Source organism: Mus caroli, chromosome 6, assembly GCF_900094665.2.
Source record: "Mus caroli chromosome 6, CAROLI_EIJ_v1.1, whole genome shotgun sequence".
Lineage (NCBI taxonomy): Eukaryota > Metazoa > Chordata > Mammalia > Rodentia > Muridae > Mus > Mus caroli.
The window spans coordinates 35461698-35479447 of NC_034575.1; the positions used below are offsets into that span (position 1 = coordinate 35461698).

The following is a 17750-nucleotide window of genomic DNA, read 5'->3' on the forward strand; positions in this document are numbered from 1 at the left end:
TTCTTGTTTTTTTTTTTTTGGTTTTTCAATGATCCATTATGTTTCTTTAGATATTTTCCTTGTACAATGCTCTCTGGATTCCTTAGTTGGGAGCTTTTTATCTTCTGGAAAGATAAAAACAAACAACCTCACTCCAACCCCAACTCTGGGTCCTTACATTGATTAGAAGAATACATTTTTCCTAGGGAAAAAAGCTTTTTGGCAGCAGAAAAAACATTATCTTTCAATGTGAAATTAAACATACCTTATGTGGATAAATATACGTATATATTCCCTTTCTCTTTATGTAAATTTAATGTTGTTGTGTATTTATTTTTTAAACTACTAAGGAAATTTCTACTTATTATTAAGTAAAAAATCTACAAAGTACCTTTAAGGGAAAAAATGTGTCATTTTGAACTTTAGAAAAGGAAGACCAGCAGTCTCTGCTAACCTGAAGCCCTGAGATCTCTCAGACATGGAGCCACCAACCAGGCAATATACACTAGCTGGTACAAGCCCCTCCCCTGCCCCCCAGCAAGTATACAGCAGAGGGCTGCCTGGTCTGGCCTCAGTGAGAGAAGAAGCACCTAGCCCTTGAGAGACTTGAGACCACAGGGAGCAGGATAGCCTGGTGGGGTGGGGTGAGAGGAAGGTGGGGGACAGGGAAGTTGGGGGTTGGGGTGAGATGGGGACATCCTCTTGGAGACAGGGAGGAGGAGGAATGGGAGGTAGAACTGTGGGAGGGTGGACCAGGAGGGGGTAATGACTGGACTGTAAAAAAATAAAAATGACAATAACTTTAAAACCCCCAACAACAACAACAACAACCAGATTGTAATTTATAAGAGGCTGTATCTCTCAGCAGAGCACCTGGCCCTGACTTCATTGTGTCTATCAGGCTGATCTAGAATTCACAGAGATCTGGCTGTCTCTGTCTCCTGTTTCTGTTGTGATTTTAGCTCAGATGCTGTGCATTGCCTAGCTAAGCCCTCTTCTCCTTTTTTTAAAATTTAATTTAATTTTTTTTTTTACTTATTCACTTTACATCCTGCTCACTGCCCTCCTGCTTACTGCCTCCCACGCCCTCCCACTCTCCTTTAAGCAGCTGGGGCAGGCCCTCCAGGTATTCCCCCAACACTGACACTTTAAGTCTTTGAGAGGCTAGATGCTTCCTCTCCCACTGAGGTCAAACAAGGCAGCTCAGCTAGTAGAACACATATATCCCTTGTACAGGCAACAGCTTTTAGGATAACCCCTGTTCTGGTTGTTTAGGGCCTATATGAAGACTAAACTACATATGAGGGGGGAGGCCTAGGTCCAACCCATGCATGTTCTTTGGTTGGTGGTTCACACTCTGAAAGCCCCAAAGGTCCAGGTTAGTTGACTCTGTTGGTCTTCCTGTGGAGCTCCTATTCCCTTTGGAGCCTATAATCCTTCCTCCTATTCTTTCATAAGAATCCTCAAGCTCCATCCACTGTTTGGCTGTGGGAGTCTGTATTTGTCCGAGTCAGCTGTTGGGTGGGGCCTCTCAGATGACAACATGCTCCTGTCTGTAAACATAACAGAGTATCATCAATAGTGTTAGAAATTGGTGCTTGCCCCTGGGATGGGTCTCAAGCAGCTTTATTCCTAATAGCCAGAAATGGAAATAACCTAGATGTCCCTCAACTGAAGAATAGATAAAGTAAATCTGGCGCAACTACACAATGGAATATGATTCAGCTAATTAAAACAAAGACACCATGAATTTTATAGGCAAATAGATGGAACTAGAGAATTTCATCCTGAGTGAGGAAACCCAGAACAAAAGGACATGCATGGTATGTACACATTCGTAAAATACAAGTAGCAGGTTATACGGTACAGACCCAAGGAAGTTAAACAAAGAGGAAGGCCCAAGGGAAGGAGCTTGAAACTCATTTAGAAAGAGGAATAAATTAGTCATAAGAGGAGGACAGGAACTTGAGAGAGGAGTATGGGAAGAGGAATGGGGGTTGAGGATCAAGTGTGAGGAAGATGGCTAGATGGCCATGGAAATGAATGAAAATCTGCAATTGACAGGGGTGAGGAGGTGGGGGAGGGCATCTCTAGGATAAGACAGAGACATGGGAAAAAAGAGGTACCCAAGAACCAATGGGGGTGATATTAGCTGTCACTCATTACATTGGGGATATGGAACCTGAAGAGGCCACCTCCTGTATTGAGACAGGATTCCCAATGATGATGTGTTTATAAAAAGATAGAGAGGTATTAATATATGTTCTGGTGGGGTGTGGGGTAAGGGGGTGCCTCACTGGGTCCATGCTGAGGCATCCCTTCCCTCTTAGAAACCATCTACAGGAAGGTATAGTATAGAATAGAGTTTATTTAGGGCATGGAGAGGGGAGTTAAGAGAGTAGCAGAGGCAGAGAAAGGCAGAGAGAAGGAGAGAGTAGAGAAGTAGAGGCCGGCCATGGCCACGTGGAGAGAGGGAAAAAGGGAAGGGGGAGAGGGGAGGCACAAGGGAGCAAGAGGCAAGGGAGAGTGAGGCAGGAGTAAGATAGAGAGGAGTGGGCAAGCAGCCCCTTTTATAGGGCCAGGCTTTCCTGGCTGTTGCCAAGTAAATGTGGGGGTGGAGTACAGACAGAATACCAACAAATTGAGTGATAGAAACACCCACTCACAAAACTTTCAACCCAAAATTTATTTTGTCTACATGTAATACAGGCACAGGGGATGGAGCAGACCCTGTCCTTTTCTTTACAGGAATAGATGGCCTTCAGTCTGACTCTGGCCACAGCAGCTAATCTAGGGATTCATATCCTTATGACATGAGGGGACGGGATAAGCTGAGGAAAAGCTGAAGTGGCTTTTCCCATGTAGTTTCTGGGAAGTCTCCATGGGTTTTGCCACCTTCCTCTGGTCCCAGCTGTATTTAGCCTGTGTGTAACTGGGAGTTTGTTTTTTCTCCTCTGCCACCACTGTGCTCTGTACTTGGGAGAAGCCCCAATTCCTGTGTTCTGCTTTTAAATTCAGTAGGGACTTAAACAAACAAACAAACAAACAAACAAACAAACAAACAAACAAACAAAAAACACCTTGCATACTATCTCTCTGTAGGTTCCTGCTCCTTGGCTAGGAAATCTCAGCTGTTGGTCTTGTGCTATTCTGGTAAGCTTTGGCTTTGGTCTGCTATTCATTCATTAATTTATTTATGTATTTATTTATAGAGATCATGCCTATTGTCCTGCTACCTTGAATTTTCTCTGCTTTTCACCTGCATCTTTTAATCTAACATGGGTTCTAATTAAGTTCTCACTTCATGTTGGTTCACCATTTGTTGAAGTTAGGGCTCCCAGAAATAAGACTCAGACTCAAAATATATTTACAAATACCTTAGCTATAGCTAAGCTCTTCTCTGACCAGATCATAACTTAGAACAACCCATTTATTCTAATCTACATTTTGCCATGTGGCTGGTTACCTGTGCTCAGGTACCATGCTTCTATCTAGTCACATTTTCGTGGGTGAATCTCCTGTCTCTGACACTATCCTAGAATTCTTTCTGCCTCCCAGATGCCCCATTTCATATTTCCTGTCTAAACCATAGGCCATCAAATTTATTAATGACAGATACCAAATCCATATAGACACAAGATATTCTTTCTACAGGTTTTGAATATAAAGAGGTCCTAAGACCAAAGAATTTAAAAGCCACTTCCTTAGGTCTACACGATATGTTCCCAACTTCTTGTATGGCACAATAGAAGTACTATGTTTTGGATTATTCAGTGGTACTCCACACGAGGAACACAGGTTCATCAGTTACACTTGTTTCTTGGAATTGACTCACAAGCTATAGTCTTTTTGTTGTTGTTGTTTTGTTTTGTTTTTTGAGACAGGGTTTCTCTGTATAGCCTTGGCTGTCCTGGAACTCACTTTGTAGACCAGGCTGGCCTCGAACTCAGAAATCCACCTACCTCTGCCTCCCAAGTGCTGGGATTAAAGGTGTGTGCCACCATGCCCGGCTTAGTTATAGTCATTTGAACATAGCTGATTTCTTATGTTAGGGAACACATGGCTCTTGCCTGACCATTCCAACCAAAACGAAAGGCAAAATTATTTCTATAGAGTATGACTTGTATCTCCTTACTTGTATCTTCACTAAGAGAGGCCCAATATACTGCATTTTGTGTAGCACAAACTTAAGAGTGAGTTATGAGTTTGAGTGTCTGCTTTTGTGTACCTGATCTGTATGTATATGTGCATATTTGTGTATGTGTACACATGTGCATGTATGAGTATGCACACATGTTACCTCCCGTGTATGGATGGCAGAAGTCAATATAAAGTGTCTTCCTTAGTCACATTCCATCTTATTTTTAAGACAAGAGCTCACAATAACTTTGGAGCTCATCAGTTAGGTAGACTTTCTGGCCACTGATTTCCAAGGATTTTTGCCAATCTCTGTACCACCACCTCAGGTCTGGAGTCACAGCTGATATCTTAACTCTAATTTAGTCAAAGAAGTTTCCATGTCCAGGCTACCAGCCTCAATACACCAGAGGGCCATTGATGGCACATCCCTCACCCTTGTAACAAGTTAACCTTAAATAAATGTACCCATTTCCCCTATTTACCCCATAACCTCTAAATCACAAGTTAGCAAGATTCCCTTCCTCTTTGCTGGAAATACAGGATCACTCTTCCACTACTGTCCTCCTAGAATCAGAGATAGCCTGACTATATGCAGTAAGTTCATTAACTGTGAGATATAAACTCTGTTCTCTGAAACCTATAAGAAGGAGCTTGCCTTAATCCCTGCCATGTTGTCATCTTTTTAAGATACCATTAACTCTTCTAATAATCTTTCAAAACACTCAGTCTGTCTCAATGCCCTCCTCCTTGAATCACAAATCCAAGACCTTTCATAAATATATCAGAAGAGATACAGATTTTAAGGGTGGTGTGGTTTAAAACTTCTGAACCATAAAAGTTTCCTTATACTACATTTCCCAGATCATCAGCACCTGATTCAATATTTCCTCAAAAGATTGCCTACTAAATTGTTGGGCAATGTAAGTGGTCTAAGAAAACATCCTAAAGGAACATGAACTTGGAAAACCTTTGTTTAAGGTGGTAAGAAGTTTTGTTTACATACTATGAGGCTTGGACGTGGTTCTGATCAGTTCAGGAGTTGAATGTGTTGTGGTTCTGAGGATGCATAGCCTAAGGTATTGCCCTATCCAAGGAAGTGATGAGCTCATTACTTCTCATGTCCTCAGTACATCTCACTACTATTAGAGGAGGGACCACTCCATCAGGAATCAGTGCTCTGACATTAGATCACAGCCCTTGAAGCTGTAATATGGAGTTTGCTGAAATCATATTCTTGATTATCAGGAGATTAAGATCCCCTGCCAAACACCTTGGTACACCTAAGGTAGGGGATGCCTTCTAGAAGACATAATGAGTAAGACATTTCATAGATTGGCAAAATAATTTTAAATCTAGCTGAGAATTCATAGACACGGTTTCCATAAAATACCAAATAAGCTCACTCTTCTGGACTTTTAATAACTGAAACTCCGCAAAATGTTGGTTCTTCGTCTCTGTTCTTTCCCCCACAGAGTTCTTAGACAAGCTTTGTGCTGCAAGGATAAGAACTTGCTTTTCTCTAGTTTGAATTTTACTTATTCTCAGATGTCAATTCACCTTGGGTTTCCAGATAGATTCTTCATTCTGAGTGACTCACATGTGGCAATATAACTTGATTTAGGATAAACAAAGACCATCCAACAGTAGAAACTCAGGTGTAGAGAACATGGATGGCATGTTGCATGTTGTATTTGGGGCAACCAAATGTTGCTGATGCTTGAACCTGATAATTCAAAAGACTTCCAAGCTGCTTTTCCTGGACCAAAGACTCAAATGAAAAAGACTGCCAAAGGAAGCAAGTTGAATTCTTTTTAATGTGATACTTAGAAATTTTATCTCTATGTACACAGAGTCCCTTCCTTTATCAAAAATTACCCTTTACTCTCTAGTATATCTATATAGCCTACTCACATTGCTCTGAAAAGACTGCACACAAACTATCATTAGAATAGAGAAGTAATGCCTTCTCCAGGGCCACATACATGCCAAGGGGTTTACCATGATCTCCCTCTGTACTGAAGCCCCATCTCACTCATAGCATCAATTTGAAAGAAAGTAGGACACTAGGATTCTTGGAGAGTGGATCCACCATCTAACACTCAGGCTTAGAGGCAGAATTTCTCATAAAACATGTAATTCTATTAATGATGCTGAAACCGTAAGAGTGATTTGGACAGTAAATTGTGGATAAAAACCTAGAACCTGTAGTATCATGATTTCAGGTATGGAAAGTGTCAAAAGGACACTTAGAGGGGTCAAATCGGCAAGCTGTTTTTGTAGCTCATGATAAGGGAGTAAGTATCATGAGGAGACAGAATCATACTCCAGTCTGCAGCATTGTGAGGAGCCACGAGAGGCTACCCTGCAGGAACAGTACAGCAATCATGGGCAGGGGCCTCAGAGTAGCAGTATTGGAACCAGAGAGGGCCAGTGGTACAGCCCTGAAGCCTGCAGGGGTATTGTCCTGAGGTTCCACCTTGCCTCCAGTAGACTCTAAGCATGGTCCTCGAGGAGTTGGTATGATGTCAGGAATCCAACCTGTTGTATTTTCTACTTCTTCCTGCAGGAGATGGAAAGAAATGGAGTAGCTTCAGAAATATCCCTACTATCTTTCCATTTCTTGAAGTTTTACTGTGCCACCCCACCCTTACAAGCTAAACTGGGAGGCTGCAACAACCTCTACAATGCAGGAGAGCAGCAGCTTGCCTTTCTTCTTCCTGTGACTCCCTCTCCCAATTCACACTTCCTATCTTTGTTATTTGCTGCCATCATCCTTTGTGTGTCTTTGCCTTGCCCAATGCCATCCCTCAACCTCGCAGGGTGGCTTCTACTGTGACACGCACATCAATGGTTTTGATCAATACTGTCTGCTGGGACTCCTTGCAGGCTTTCTCAGCTTTCTTAATGTTCTCTGGAGTCCACTCCACATTATTCAGGACCATCAGGTTCTCCATGGGATTCCTGTGGATAGAAGCTTTAAGGCGGGGGCATGGCAATAATGTTGTTGACTTATAGCTCAGACGAAATTGTGAAAGAACACCTTCAGTTTTTATTCCGCACTAATATAAACCTTTCACACTAGTATAAGTCACATGGAATGTTGTTTAACTAAGTGGAAATTCTTAGTGAGTTTGGTAAGAAAAATAAATATCAGAGAGGACCTAGGACATAGAAAAAAGGATGCTCTTTAAGGACATAGGTGCCATAGGGTCTGAGAGCTGGTCGAGTTAGCTTCTGTAAATCTGCAATTATTTGTGGTGGTGCACACCTTTAATCTCAGCATTTAGGAGGAAGAGGCCTGAAGACCTCTGTGAGTTTGAGGACAACCTGATCTACAGAGCAAGTTCCAGGACAGCCAGGGATACATAGTGAGAAATCTTGTCTCAATAGAAGAGAGAAAAAAAAATAGAAGAGAGAAAGAGAGAGAGAGAGAGAGAGAGAGAGAGAGAAATCTGAAATTGTATATGTGTCTGTTAAGAAAGATGTTTACAACTTCTTATTAGAATCACACAAGAGTGGCCATTTACTTACAGGTTGTGATATGAATGCAAACAAGATTTTGAGTGAAGCCTGAAAGATAGGAATTTATGACAAGGGATCTGACTTTCAAGGGTCAGATATAGAAACTTTCAGGGACAACTTCTGTTTTCAGAGCTTTTTGAATCAACACTGAATGGAGTAGGGTGAGAATGGTGAGGTGTGATTTGCCCAGCCCCTGAGGAAGTCCCTTCCCATGCACTTGTGGGCTTTTGATGTTAGACGGACTCACTCTGATGCTTCTTCCCCCAGCTCATTGGTCACATAGATGATATCAGGGTATCCCATGCAACTGGAGATGTTAATTCTGGGATAGTAGAAGAAGAAGATGAGGCACATCTCATTAATGGTGCTGGCACCTCCCTGGAGAAGGTGAGAGAGGGAGAGACAAGTACACAAACGCATGCAGAGAGGGAAAAGGCAAACAACAAACTGTGAAAGTTATCACTGTTTCATAGAGCTCTTTCTCTTCCCCTCGAGTCCAGCTCACCACACCTTACCAGATCACTTCCTTTCTCCTCAGTTTCCTGCCATTGAACAAGTATTGATATTATTTCTAAAGAATTATTCTTTAGAATATTCTACATATCTTTCTTATCCTTTACATTTTCACTGTTACCCTCTGGTGTGGGTTAGACTCCCTACTTTGCCCGTGTCAGCCAGCCCCCTGGCTTTATTACATTCTTCTCTCCCTAAAGTCGCTGATCATTTATATATAATATAATATAATATAATATAATATAATATAATATAAGTGTGATACTTTATTCTAAGGCAGATTATTTGATTACATATAGGAAACTCTAACCTATCTATGAATCCCTCTATCATTGAGCTGGCAAATACAATTTGAGAATTACACCCTGCTATCTAAGAGTTGTGGGTAGGACAGCATCTTTTCTGCTTTGAGAACTCTTCCTAGCCAAAAATCCCTCAAACTAATCCCATTACTTCTTATGTCTTCCCATGTTCTTTAATTCCACCTGAGCTCATTTTTCTTCATGTATACTGAAAACATTCCTTGTTGGGGGTGGCTTTGTTATTTCTGTCCTCCAGAACTCAGCATTGCAATTGTCTAGAACCAGACTTATTTACTATTATCATATGATGCATGTGTTGTCTTATGATTCCTGAACTAGTCCTAAACTATAATCCTATTTTTCCATTTTGATGTCTCCTGTCTTGACTTTACAATAACATGTATGGCTGTGTTTCCTTCCTTGAAAGCGTGCAATCCTTTCTGAAGCACTGAATTGGTCTCTATATAAAATTATTGGTTTTTTGTAATTGTGGTAACAATAATTAGCTCTAAGTGATAATCTTCTATAAGGTAAGGATATGGTCCCATTGTCCTTTATGTGGTAATTATGGTAACAATAGTTAGCTCTAAATGAGCATCTACTATAAGGTAGGTGATGGTCCCATTGTCATATATGTGGTAACCAATTATTTCAATAATCTTATGAGAGGGTAGCATTATTTTTTTCCTTATGAATTTACAATGAAGCCAAGATTTTGAATACTTTGTCTAGGAACTAAAGCTGCTAAATGATTATGCTGGCATTCCAATCCAGGGCAGTTATGACTCTAAGTTCATTAATGGTGCTGGGAGGATGAGAGATAGAGATACCATAACACACCCTCTTATGGTCTTAGTGGGTCACCAATAAGAAGTGTACAGAATCTCTATCTTGGATGCATGGGATTGCAAGAAAACACCTCACAGAAGAGAGGAAAACATAAGCTGGAAGAAACAGATTTATAAAACAGTTAAAGCTAGTATATAACTTTCTTCAAAGGCTAAAGTTATTGGTACTGCTGTCGAGAAAGCCACTTACAAAAGTCATGAAGTCACGATCCAGTGTCTGGTAATGACATTCTATCAGCAGATCATCCCCCTATTCACAGTGAAATATGAAAGCAGAGAGTAAGTAAAAGAGGAACTGTTACAGTCTTAGAACTGTCTGGGCTAGCAATGAGCTACAGTCTCTTTGCTCTTCCCCTTGTTCCAGCCATTATCCCTCCCCAGCATCCTACCGGCTTAATCACTACAGGATGAGGTAAGTCCCGAGACTCTTGCAGATTGAAATCATAGGAAAAATCTTTACATACTACTTGGAGTTGGGTTCCATTTCTAGAGAAAGAGAAGAGCAGAAGGCCAGAAATGAGAAGATGAAGCAGAGAAGGCCAGACCAATAAAGATGCAGTATGTATCCTCATTCAGGAAATGCAAATGAAAAAAAACCTAAAAGATTCTTCTTTCACAGTCTATTCCACTCTCTCTAGTTTAGCTTCTTCTATTCTCAAACAAGGATAACATCTTGCAGAAGTAGTAACTATTCCCATGCACAGAAGGGAATGGTTCAAGGTTTTTAATTACCTGTATTGCAGAGCTTGCAGTGACCGCCCAGCTAAGTGGGTGTGGAGCAGGCAGGCTGATATATATATGTCAGCTACTGGAGCCCCATTCATCTGTAACAGGAAGGCATACATGATTGGTCAAGAACTCAAGCTTTATTTTTCCTCCACTGATGCTTGATTGCATCTTTTTCTTGATCTAGTAAAGAACTGCTCTCTTAACTTTTGGTGTTTAGATTTCATTGAGTTTGTTCTTTGACAATTTCACACATGAAGTGTATTCTCGTAACTATCCCACTCCCTTTAATCTCTTTGCTAAGCCTATTACCCACCCTTTTCCATAAATCCCATTTCCCATATTCGAAATGTTGCTATTTTATTTTGGTGTGCTGTGTGGCATCCACTGAGTTTAAACTGGATCACCTGTGTGATCATGGGTTTAGAACTATCTGATTGATCCTGCTGGGATCATTGGTGAATTCACAATGATTTTCCTTCTCCCACAACCCATCAGTAACCAATACTTTAGCAAGGAAAGGCCCCTTTTGATCCCCGACTGAGAGTTGATAGGACCAGTCTTGGGTTAGCTTACTGCAGGCAGCCACAGCTACTATGAAGTCATGACTGCATTGGCTGTGTCATACCATATCAAGAAGACAACATTTCCAGCCCTTCTCTCTGCCTCCTGACCATTATATTTTGTCTTCTGCTTTCCCATATGGATGTTCCCATTTACTCTATTTCCACTGAACCATCCTGTCTCACTTTTCACCCAAGTTCTTTGCTCTTAAAGGCCTGACATATTTCTCTCTGGCAGAATGTGTGCTTGCCACTTTTCTGAGCAACAGGCTTTAGTCATCTTTTCACATCTGTGGCTCAGGCTGTGAATTTTGGAATTAGACCAGAACTCTGATGGAAAACAAGAAACTTCAGAGAATACATGTGTCTCAGCTTCACCTCTTCAAACTTGTCTGTCTTGCATAGCCCATAGGACAAGAAAGCCTCGGCACCCGGGGGTATAAAGTGAATAGGGAAAACTGAGATGCCCAGCTGGAGGACTCCCATGTCATATTTGCGAAGGTGTGAGGTGTAGAACAGCCGCATCCCTGAGGTATCACGGATACCTAGAGTACAAAGAAAATGTTCTCCTCAGAGGGTGGGAGTGGGTCACAATGTTCAGGAAAGTTGAAATGGGCTGTGATTAACAGCACCCAGCATGTATGCCATAGATCTTCCATATCCAGTGGAACCAGTTGCCTCTACCAGCTGCCCTTTCACATGTCCTTTGGATACTCACCAGGAAGGTTCTGAAAATTGCTGTAGTGAATTTCCAGTCTGATCCATTGAGGGTCAAAAGGGGTTCCAATAGAGATGCCTACATCATCTGGAAACTGGTAACTCTGTGGAGATTGAAAACCATGGCAGTGATGTGAGAAAGGGTAGAGACAAACTCTGGCTCTGCCCTGGCGTTCTAACCTTTCTTTTAGAACTTCTATGCCCCCAGTTCTTCTATTAGCCCATGACCTAACAGCATGCACCCCTTTGTCACCAAATGCCTTCATCTCAGGACTCACAAGGCCCCCGACAGCCCAGCCCGCGATGACGTGGGAGCAGAGGGAGAAGGCAGGGTCTGATCCATAGCATTCACCGATGCCTGTGGGGAGCACACTAGAATTGCCACATGCATACACGAGAACGTGATGCACCATCGTCTCATTGCGTTCCACCAGTATAGGTTCAAACTGGACAGAAAAAGGAGGGAAGATGATAGTTAAGATTATGTGTCATATCCTTATTCTCTCCAATCCTTCCTGCCTCCCAAAGCTATGCCATTCTCTGCTTCTCTGAGTTTGTCCTCTTCTGTTTCTCTCCCTAAAACCTATCATTTCCCCTAAACTCTACTAGACTCTTCTGTCAACCTCCATCTCTTTAAAAACATTTTTTGGGAGCACAGCTCACAGTGCTCAGTCACCAGGGAGTCATTTACAATTTGCATAAGGTGTCCACATTCTTTTGAAACCTATTTTTTAAATGCCTCCCCCCTACCTTGGAACTTGCAAAGTTATATTCTTGTACTTGGCCTAAAGTAAATACAGTTTTAAAAAAATAGAAGACTGATTTTGAGTTCACTCTGACTTGATTTTCTTTTTAGCCGACAGTGCATGGCCACGTCCTTTTCTTGCTTTTTCTAGCTCTATTGCTAAAAGAGAACAATTCTGGGATCATGATGGGACTTGCAATTGTTATTTTCAAAAACATACTAATTACTATCTTCTGTTAGAATACCCTTCACTTGAATACAATGCTTTGGGTAGTTATAGTTCTGGCCCCAGAAATTATGTGGCTTCCAACCCTATAAAAACTCCACCTGGCCCTACCCCACATTTCCTTTCCTGTTATTTCCTCATAGCAACCTTCTCAATCTCCAGAATCCAACATGCCCATTGCTTTGCTACAGTGACTTCCTTACTTTGGCAGACTTTGTCTCTTGGTTCACATACCTTGTAGATGTGATGTTTTTTGCTGACAATAGGGAGTGGGAGAAAGGTACAGGCATATGTGGTATCATCCTCTGGAATGATGAACTGGGGAAAGATGAAAAAAATACCTGAGTGGAATGGGAATGAGGGTTCCCTAAAATTAGGGAAATAGACAGGTTAGGAAGCAGGGGTTATCTTAGAACTAGATTGGGCCTTCTCAGAGGGTCAAGGGGACTCATAGTAACGTTTCTCTAAGGAATGTGCAGGTATTGGGTGCAAGATGAAAGGTCTGGGATGAGTGAGGAGATGGAAAAAGGTGGAGGCAGATAGATGGTATGGTGGGGTCTTACATTACTGATCTTCAAGTCATGGATGATGGTGTCTTCAGGGGCATCTTGATCATCATATTGTAGTATTTGAAGCAAGAAGATGGACTTGACAAAAGTATGCTCCCGACTCATCTTTGGTATGTCATCCGGGCCATAGGCAGCCAGGACCCTCATGGTATCACTCTATGGGTACCATGGACATTGAAGGCCTGACATTTAACAGCAGTTTTTATTTACCTATATTTAATTTCTTATATGTGCCATTCATCTTCACTGTGGAATGAGAATAACTTGAGACAAGATTAGTGTGGCTTTAGTTCTACCCCTGAGGTTAACTCATTTGTCATGCTTAACCCTTTCCCATTCTTTCTTTATACACCTGCAGAATAAGAAGGTTGAACCAAACTTGAACTCCAAACACTGATATTCAATGGAATTTGTTAGAGTTCTTTAATATGGGAAGAATAAAATGGGCAGGCACTTAGTCATTGGGTGAGATCATGCCAAGAAATCATTGCAGATTTTAAGAGGTGATACAGTTGGGCAGTACCCAAAAAGACCAAAGGATAAAAGTTCCATGAATTATGACTGGATGCCTGACTCAGGGTAACTATACCTTTCCAGGAGAAACTGATTGTGACTAAATATTTTTCCCTCTTCCACATCTTACCGTAATGTCATGATCATGTGGATCACAGGTTCTAAAGGGCCTGGAAAAGCGCATGGTGGTGGAGACAGCATCTTCTGTGAGCTTTAGAAGTTCAGCATCCTGGCTCCCATCCTGTTCTAGAGTGTCTTCATCCAGAAGGTGCTGATCCTGGGGACCAGTGATTATTAAGAACCAGGATCCCAAACAATTAAGCTTTGGGACAGCAGGTATATGCTAAAGTGTCATAAGCCAGCTACCTACATTGCACAAATGGTTGTGTTCCTGAGATAGACACAGCTGTTGGAGATTCACAACCTGGCTTTATTATTTTCACTTCAAATGTTAGCTTCATAAATTCTAATAATCCTTCAATGCAATCTTTAGAAAAACCTGTTCTCTAAATTATCTGTCTATTCTTTTTCATGATGCTTTGATTATACATTTTTGTGCACTGTAACGAGCAGAAAACTATATAACTGCAGTTCACAGATATGATTGTGAGCTTAGAATGTGTGAGTCTGAGGAGACAAATGAACTACTATTTCATTTGTAAAAGGCAGATTATAGCAGAGGTTCTCAACCTGTGAGTTGTGACCACTTAGGGTTATCAGAGGACATTTTCACAGGGGTGACATATCAGATATCCTGGATATTAGAGATTTACATTACAATTCATAACAATAGCAAAATTACAGTTATGAAATAGCAACAAAAATAATTCTATGCTTGGGTATCTCCACAGCATGGGGAAGTGTGTTAAAGGATCATAGCATTAGAAACGTTGAGAACCAGTGAAATATAGTAATCCCTCTCAATGATGTTATGAGGTTAAAAATGAAAAGAATTTGGAACAAAAGCACAATTTTGCTTCTTTTTTGCTTCCATTGTTGTTATTAGATAATTTCATACTGAAGTCCAGCTGAGTGGGTGTAAAGGACATTGGAGGCAGAGACTATTCTAATAACTGCATTTCTTCACTGACCTTCATTTACTCTGCTCCTAGAAAATAAGTTGTATTAGACTCTTACAGTATAAAACCTCTTCTCTCTTAAAAGTCTGACAGACAAGTGGCCTAGAAGACAGATTGAAATACTTGAACATTTTTGTAGGGAGAAATCTGCAGTCAACTAGAGTTCAGTATGCTTGGCTGTATTTGCAGAAGAAAAGTTCTTTTCTAGACTCAAGGCACCCTCAGCCCAGTAAAGGAGCCCTTTTGTGGTGGGTTGGAGGTTAGAGACTATGGATGTGAAGCCATCTTCAACTCAACACATGTTGCTTATCCCTAGACTTACCGAAAAGTAGACATTGCCATTGGGTAGGACTCCTCCAACTACCAGATCACTTCCCACAAAGGTGTACCGATCTGTGATGCCCAGACCAACCCAGCCAGTTGTTTGGACTTGGAGCTCAAATGTGATTATCTCAGCCTCATAGTCAAAGTCCCAGCGCAGGAAAACAGCACGGGAAGGATCTAGGAACCTGTAATAACGAAGGGGAGATGTAGGACCCAGGCGCTTGCCTTGAGAAAAGGCTGCCAGGACCAAAAGTAAGAAAAGTCTGAAGAGTAGAACACAGGCCATGGTTCCTGGGGCCCGGAAGAGCTTCCCTGCAGACAGACACTCAAGAGCCCTGGACTTATATGTATCTATACTTGTGCCAGGCACAGTGCCATGTGGGGAGGGACAGGTTGGTATTCTTCTGATCTGATTATCCACTGTATACAGAGTGGTGCCACTTATATAACTTGAGCCACAAGTGTCCAGGGAGGACACAGAGTAGGATTGTCTCAATTGAATTCAGGAACTTAATGTGAAATTGTAAGCCTGGTGCAAACCTGTAAAGTCAAGGAGGTTCTCAGTCACCACCCCCTTCCTCCATCTCTACCCTACCTGTTATATCCTTAGCAAATAACATTCCTCTGGAATACACCCTTTCCCTCCCCAGTTTTGTGGTCTTTCACCATTGTGTCCATGTGTAGAATGGAGACAGTGGAACGTAAGCACATCCTTTTGACTTCCTGGTACAGTGGAGGAGAGAGGTGTTAAGGGGAAAGATGATAATATAATTTCAGTCTCCTGCAGGAACCTGTGTTTGTAATGATAGGAAGAACATTTAGAGATGAAAGACTTCTAGAAAGGTGGACAGCTTAGCAATTCATACAGAGGAGCATGAAGTGAGGGGAAGAAAAGGGGGGGGGATGAGAAACAGATGTGAATTTGCCTGTGGGACAGTTTGTGCTTTCCTCTTCTGTGCTGCAAATGTGAGTGGCTTTTCAAAGAAATCACAGTTCAGTTATTCTCCCCTCCAGGTTTAGCGGAGTTTTTTCACTTTCAAGTGCCTTGGTATTATGTAAACATCTAAAGCTGAAAAAGGAATATTTGAATAGTAGATCATAATGAAACTTGAGTCTGTTTAATTGCACGGTGATTCCAGCTCATTTAATTTTTAGATAAGTAAGTGAGGACAGGAAGGAGAAACCCTGACCGTGGTGGAGTTGAATGACAGACTGCAAAGAAGCCTGTCTCATCTTCACACTTCCTCTTCCTTCCTCAAGCCACTGACACTCCCAGAATAGCAGACCCCTGAGTGCTTTGATATGATCATGTATTATAGCAGAAGGAATTAGTGTCATTTGCTTATTACTTCTCAGGGAAGAAGAAATCTGCACTGTACAAGACTTAATGTCTCCTGACTTGAGGAGGTAAATCTTTTTTCATTGGATCCCCATTGCATGGTCTGAAGTTCACTAGACAACAGAGAGGACACATACCCCTAAGATCTAAGTTGAATTACTAATTGAAATCAAAAGCTATTAAAGTTGTTGGCTACTGTTGTGTGCACTTTGAGTAATGATTAAGATGCACTGGGACAGGGGGTGGAAAAATGTCCCAAGGAAGTAGCCATGACCTCCAACATTGGTCTTGTAGAGGCCCCGAGGAGCTAGCTAGCCATCTGATCTGGAAACAAGAGGCTTAACCTGGCTCAGTACTGAAAGCTGGTCAAGATAAGAGGGGGCAGGCAGATACCTGGAGGCACTGACCTTGGAAGGCAGGAAGGTTAGCAAGGGAGATAACAGGAGTGTGAGAGACATTCTGATCCCAATCTTGTTAGAGGATTAGGCTGAAGAGGGTTCAGTGTGAAGCAAGGACAGACAGCTCAGTAAACTGAGAAGGGCCCAGGTTTCCTTCTCCTGGAGTCTGCTTGGCTGGCCAGAGCACACTGTCCTTAGAAAAGCAACAGAGCTCTCCTGGAGGAGCTAGGAGCCACTGACTTCAGACCCAGGGAATATCTTCTCTACCCTCTTCCTTCTGGCTCTTAAGGAGGCTCACAGGGAGCTTATTTAGCTTTTTAAGGAGATTTATAGAGGCTGGAGGAACTTGTTTTTTCAAAAGTAAATGCTCTAGAAAAATGAAGGTTGAAAGTGTTATTAAACTTTCAGTGGGTCAAAGCTGAATGAAAAAAAGAATCGAAAGGAGAAGGACATGTCTATTCCCAACATAAGCAGAAGACTTTTATTATAAATATGTGGGAGACCATAGTCAGAGACAGAGACAGCTGAGAAAGTCCAACATGAACTTGACCCTGAGCCTGGACATCTGAGGACTTGGGGGAGCAGGTGGGGGGAAGAAGAGAGAAAAGAGAGAAGAGGGGAGATCAGGAGGGTAAAGAGTAGACAAAAGGACAGCATAGCAAAAATAGCTGGATTTATAGGGGAAGGTAGCTGGGGAAAAGGCAGCCTATCCCCTGGGCTGGAGAAGTTTAGATTAGAGGGTCTGTATTCTGGCCATACCATATATTAGGTAGGGAGTAAGGAATGCTGGGTGAACCTGGCATCCAGGTCCACAATGACATGTTAAATAAGAACTTCAGTTAGCCATTTGTTTTGGGATTGAGACCTAACAAACACCAGTACCCCAAGCCAGTTCTGTCCACTTGTCCTCAGTAAGCCAATTTAAACAGCCAAACCAATAATCTAAATGAATAAATGAATAAATAAATAAATGTAGAAAAGATTTATTCAGTGTAAACACATTGGTAACATGGAAAAAGATCCAGAGATCCAGTGAATTCCATGTGTCAGTCTTGGGGGTCCTGAAGCAAGATGGAAGTTTGGAGGGTCAAGGATAAGAAATCTAGGTCAAAGTATGGTCCTGCCCGGCATTGACCCATTGCCTAGGCTTGTTAAAGCTGTGTGAAATATCTTTCCAGGAGATACATTCCCACTCTGGCTGGAGCCTTTCCCTTCTTCCAGCATGTATTCCTGGGGAAATTTCTCTT

The 17750-nt window shown here is 41.8% G+C and overlaps 1 protein-coding gene across 1 annotated transcript; it reads right to left on the minus strand.

Moving 5' to 3' along the window:
* Positions 1 to 6436: 6436 nt before the first annotated feature.
* LOC110297007 (DBH-like monooxygenase protein 2) lies at positions 6437 to 15052 on the minus strand. The gene is made up of 13 exons (XM_021165812.1): positions 14765 to 15052; positions 13494 to 13640; positions 12845 to 13006; positions 12516 to 12599; positions 11589 to 11756; positions 11312 to 11414; positions 10972 to 11138; positions 10037 to 10128; positions 9694 to 9790; positions 9495 to 9554; positions 7889 to 8019; positions 6963 to 7080; positions 6437 to 6679 (listed from the first exon to the last, which is right to left on the minus strand). The coding sequence occupies exons 1-13, from the start codon at positions 15050 to 15052 to the stop codon at positions 6437 to 6439; spliced, it is 1860 nt and encodes a 619-aa protein (XP_021021471.1).
* Positions 15053 to 17750: the final 2698 nt, after the last annotated feature.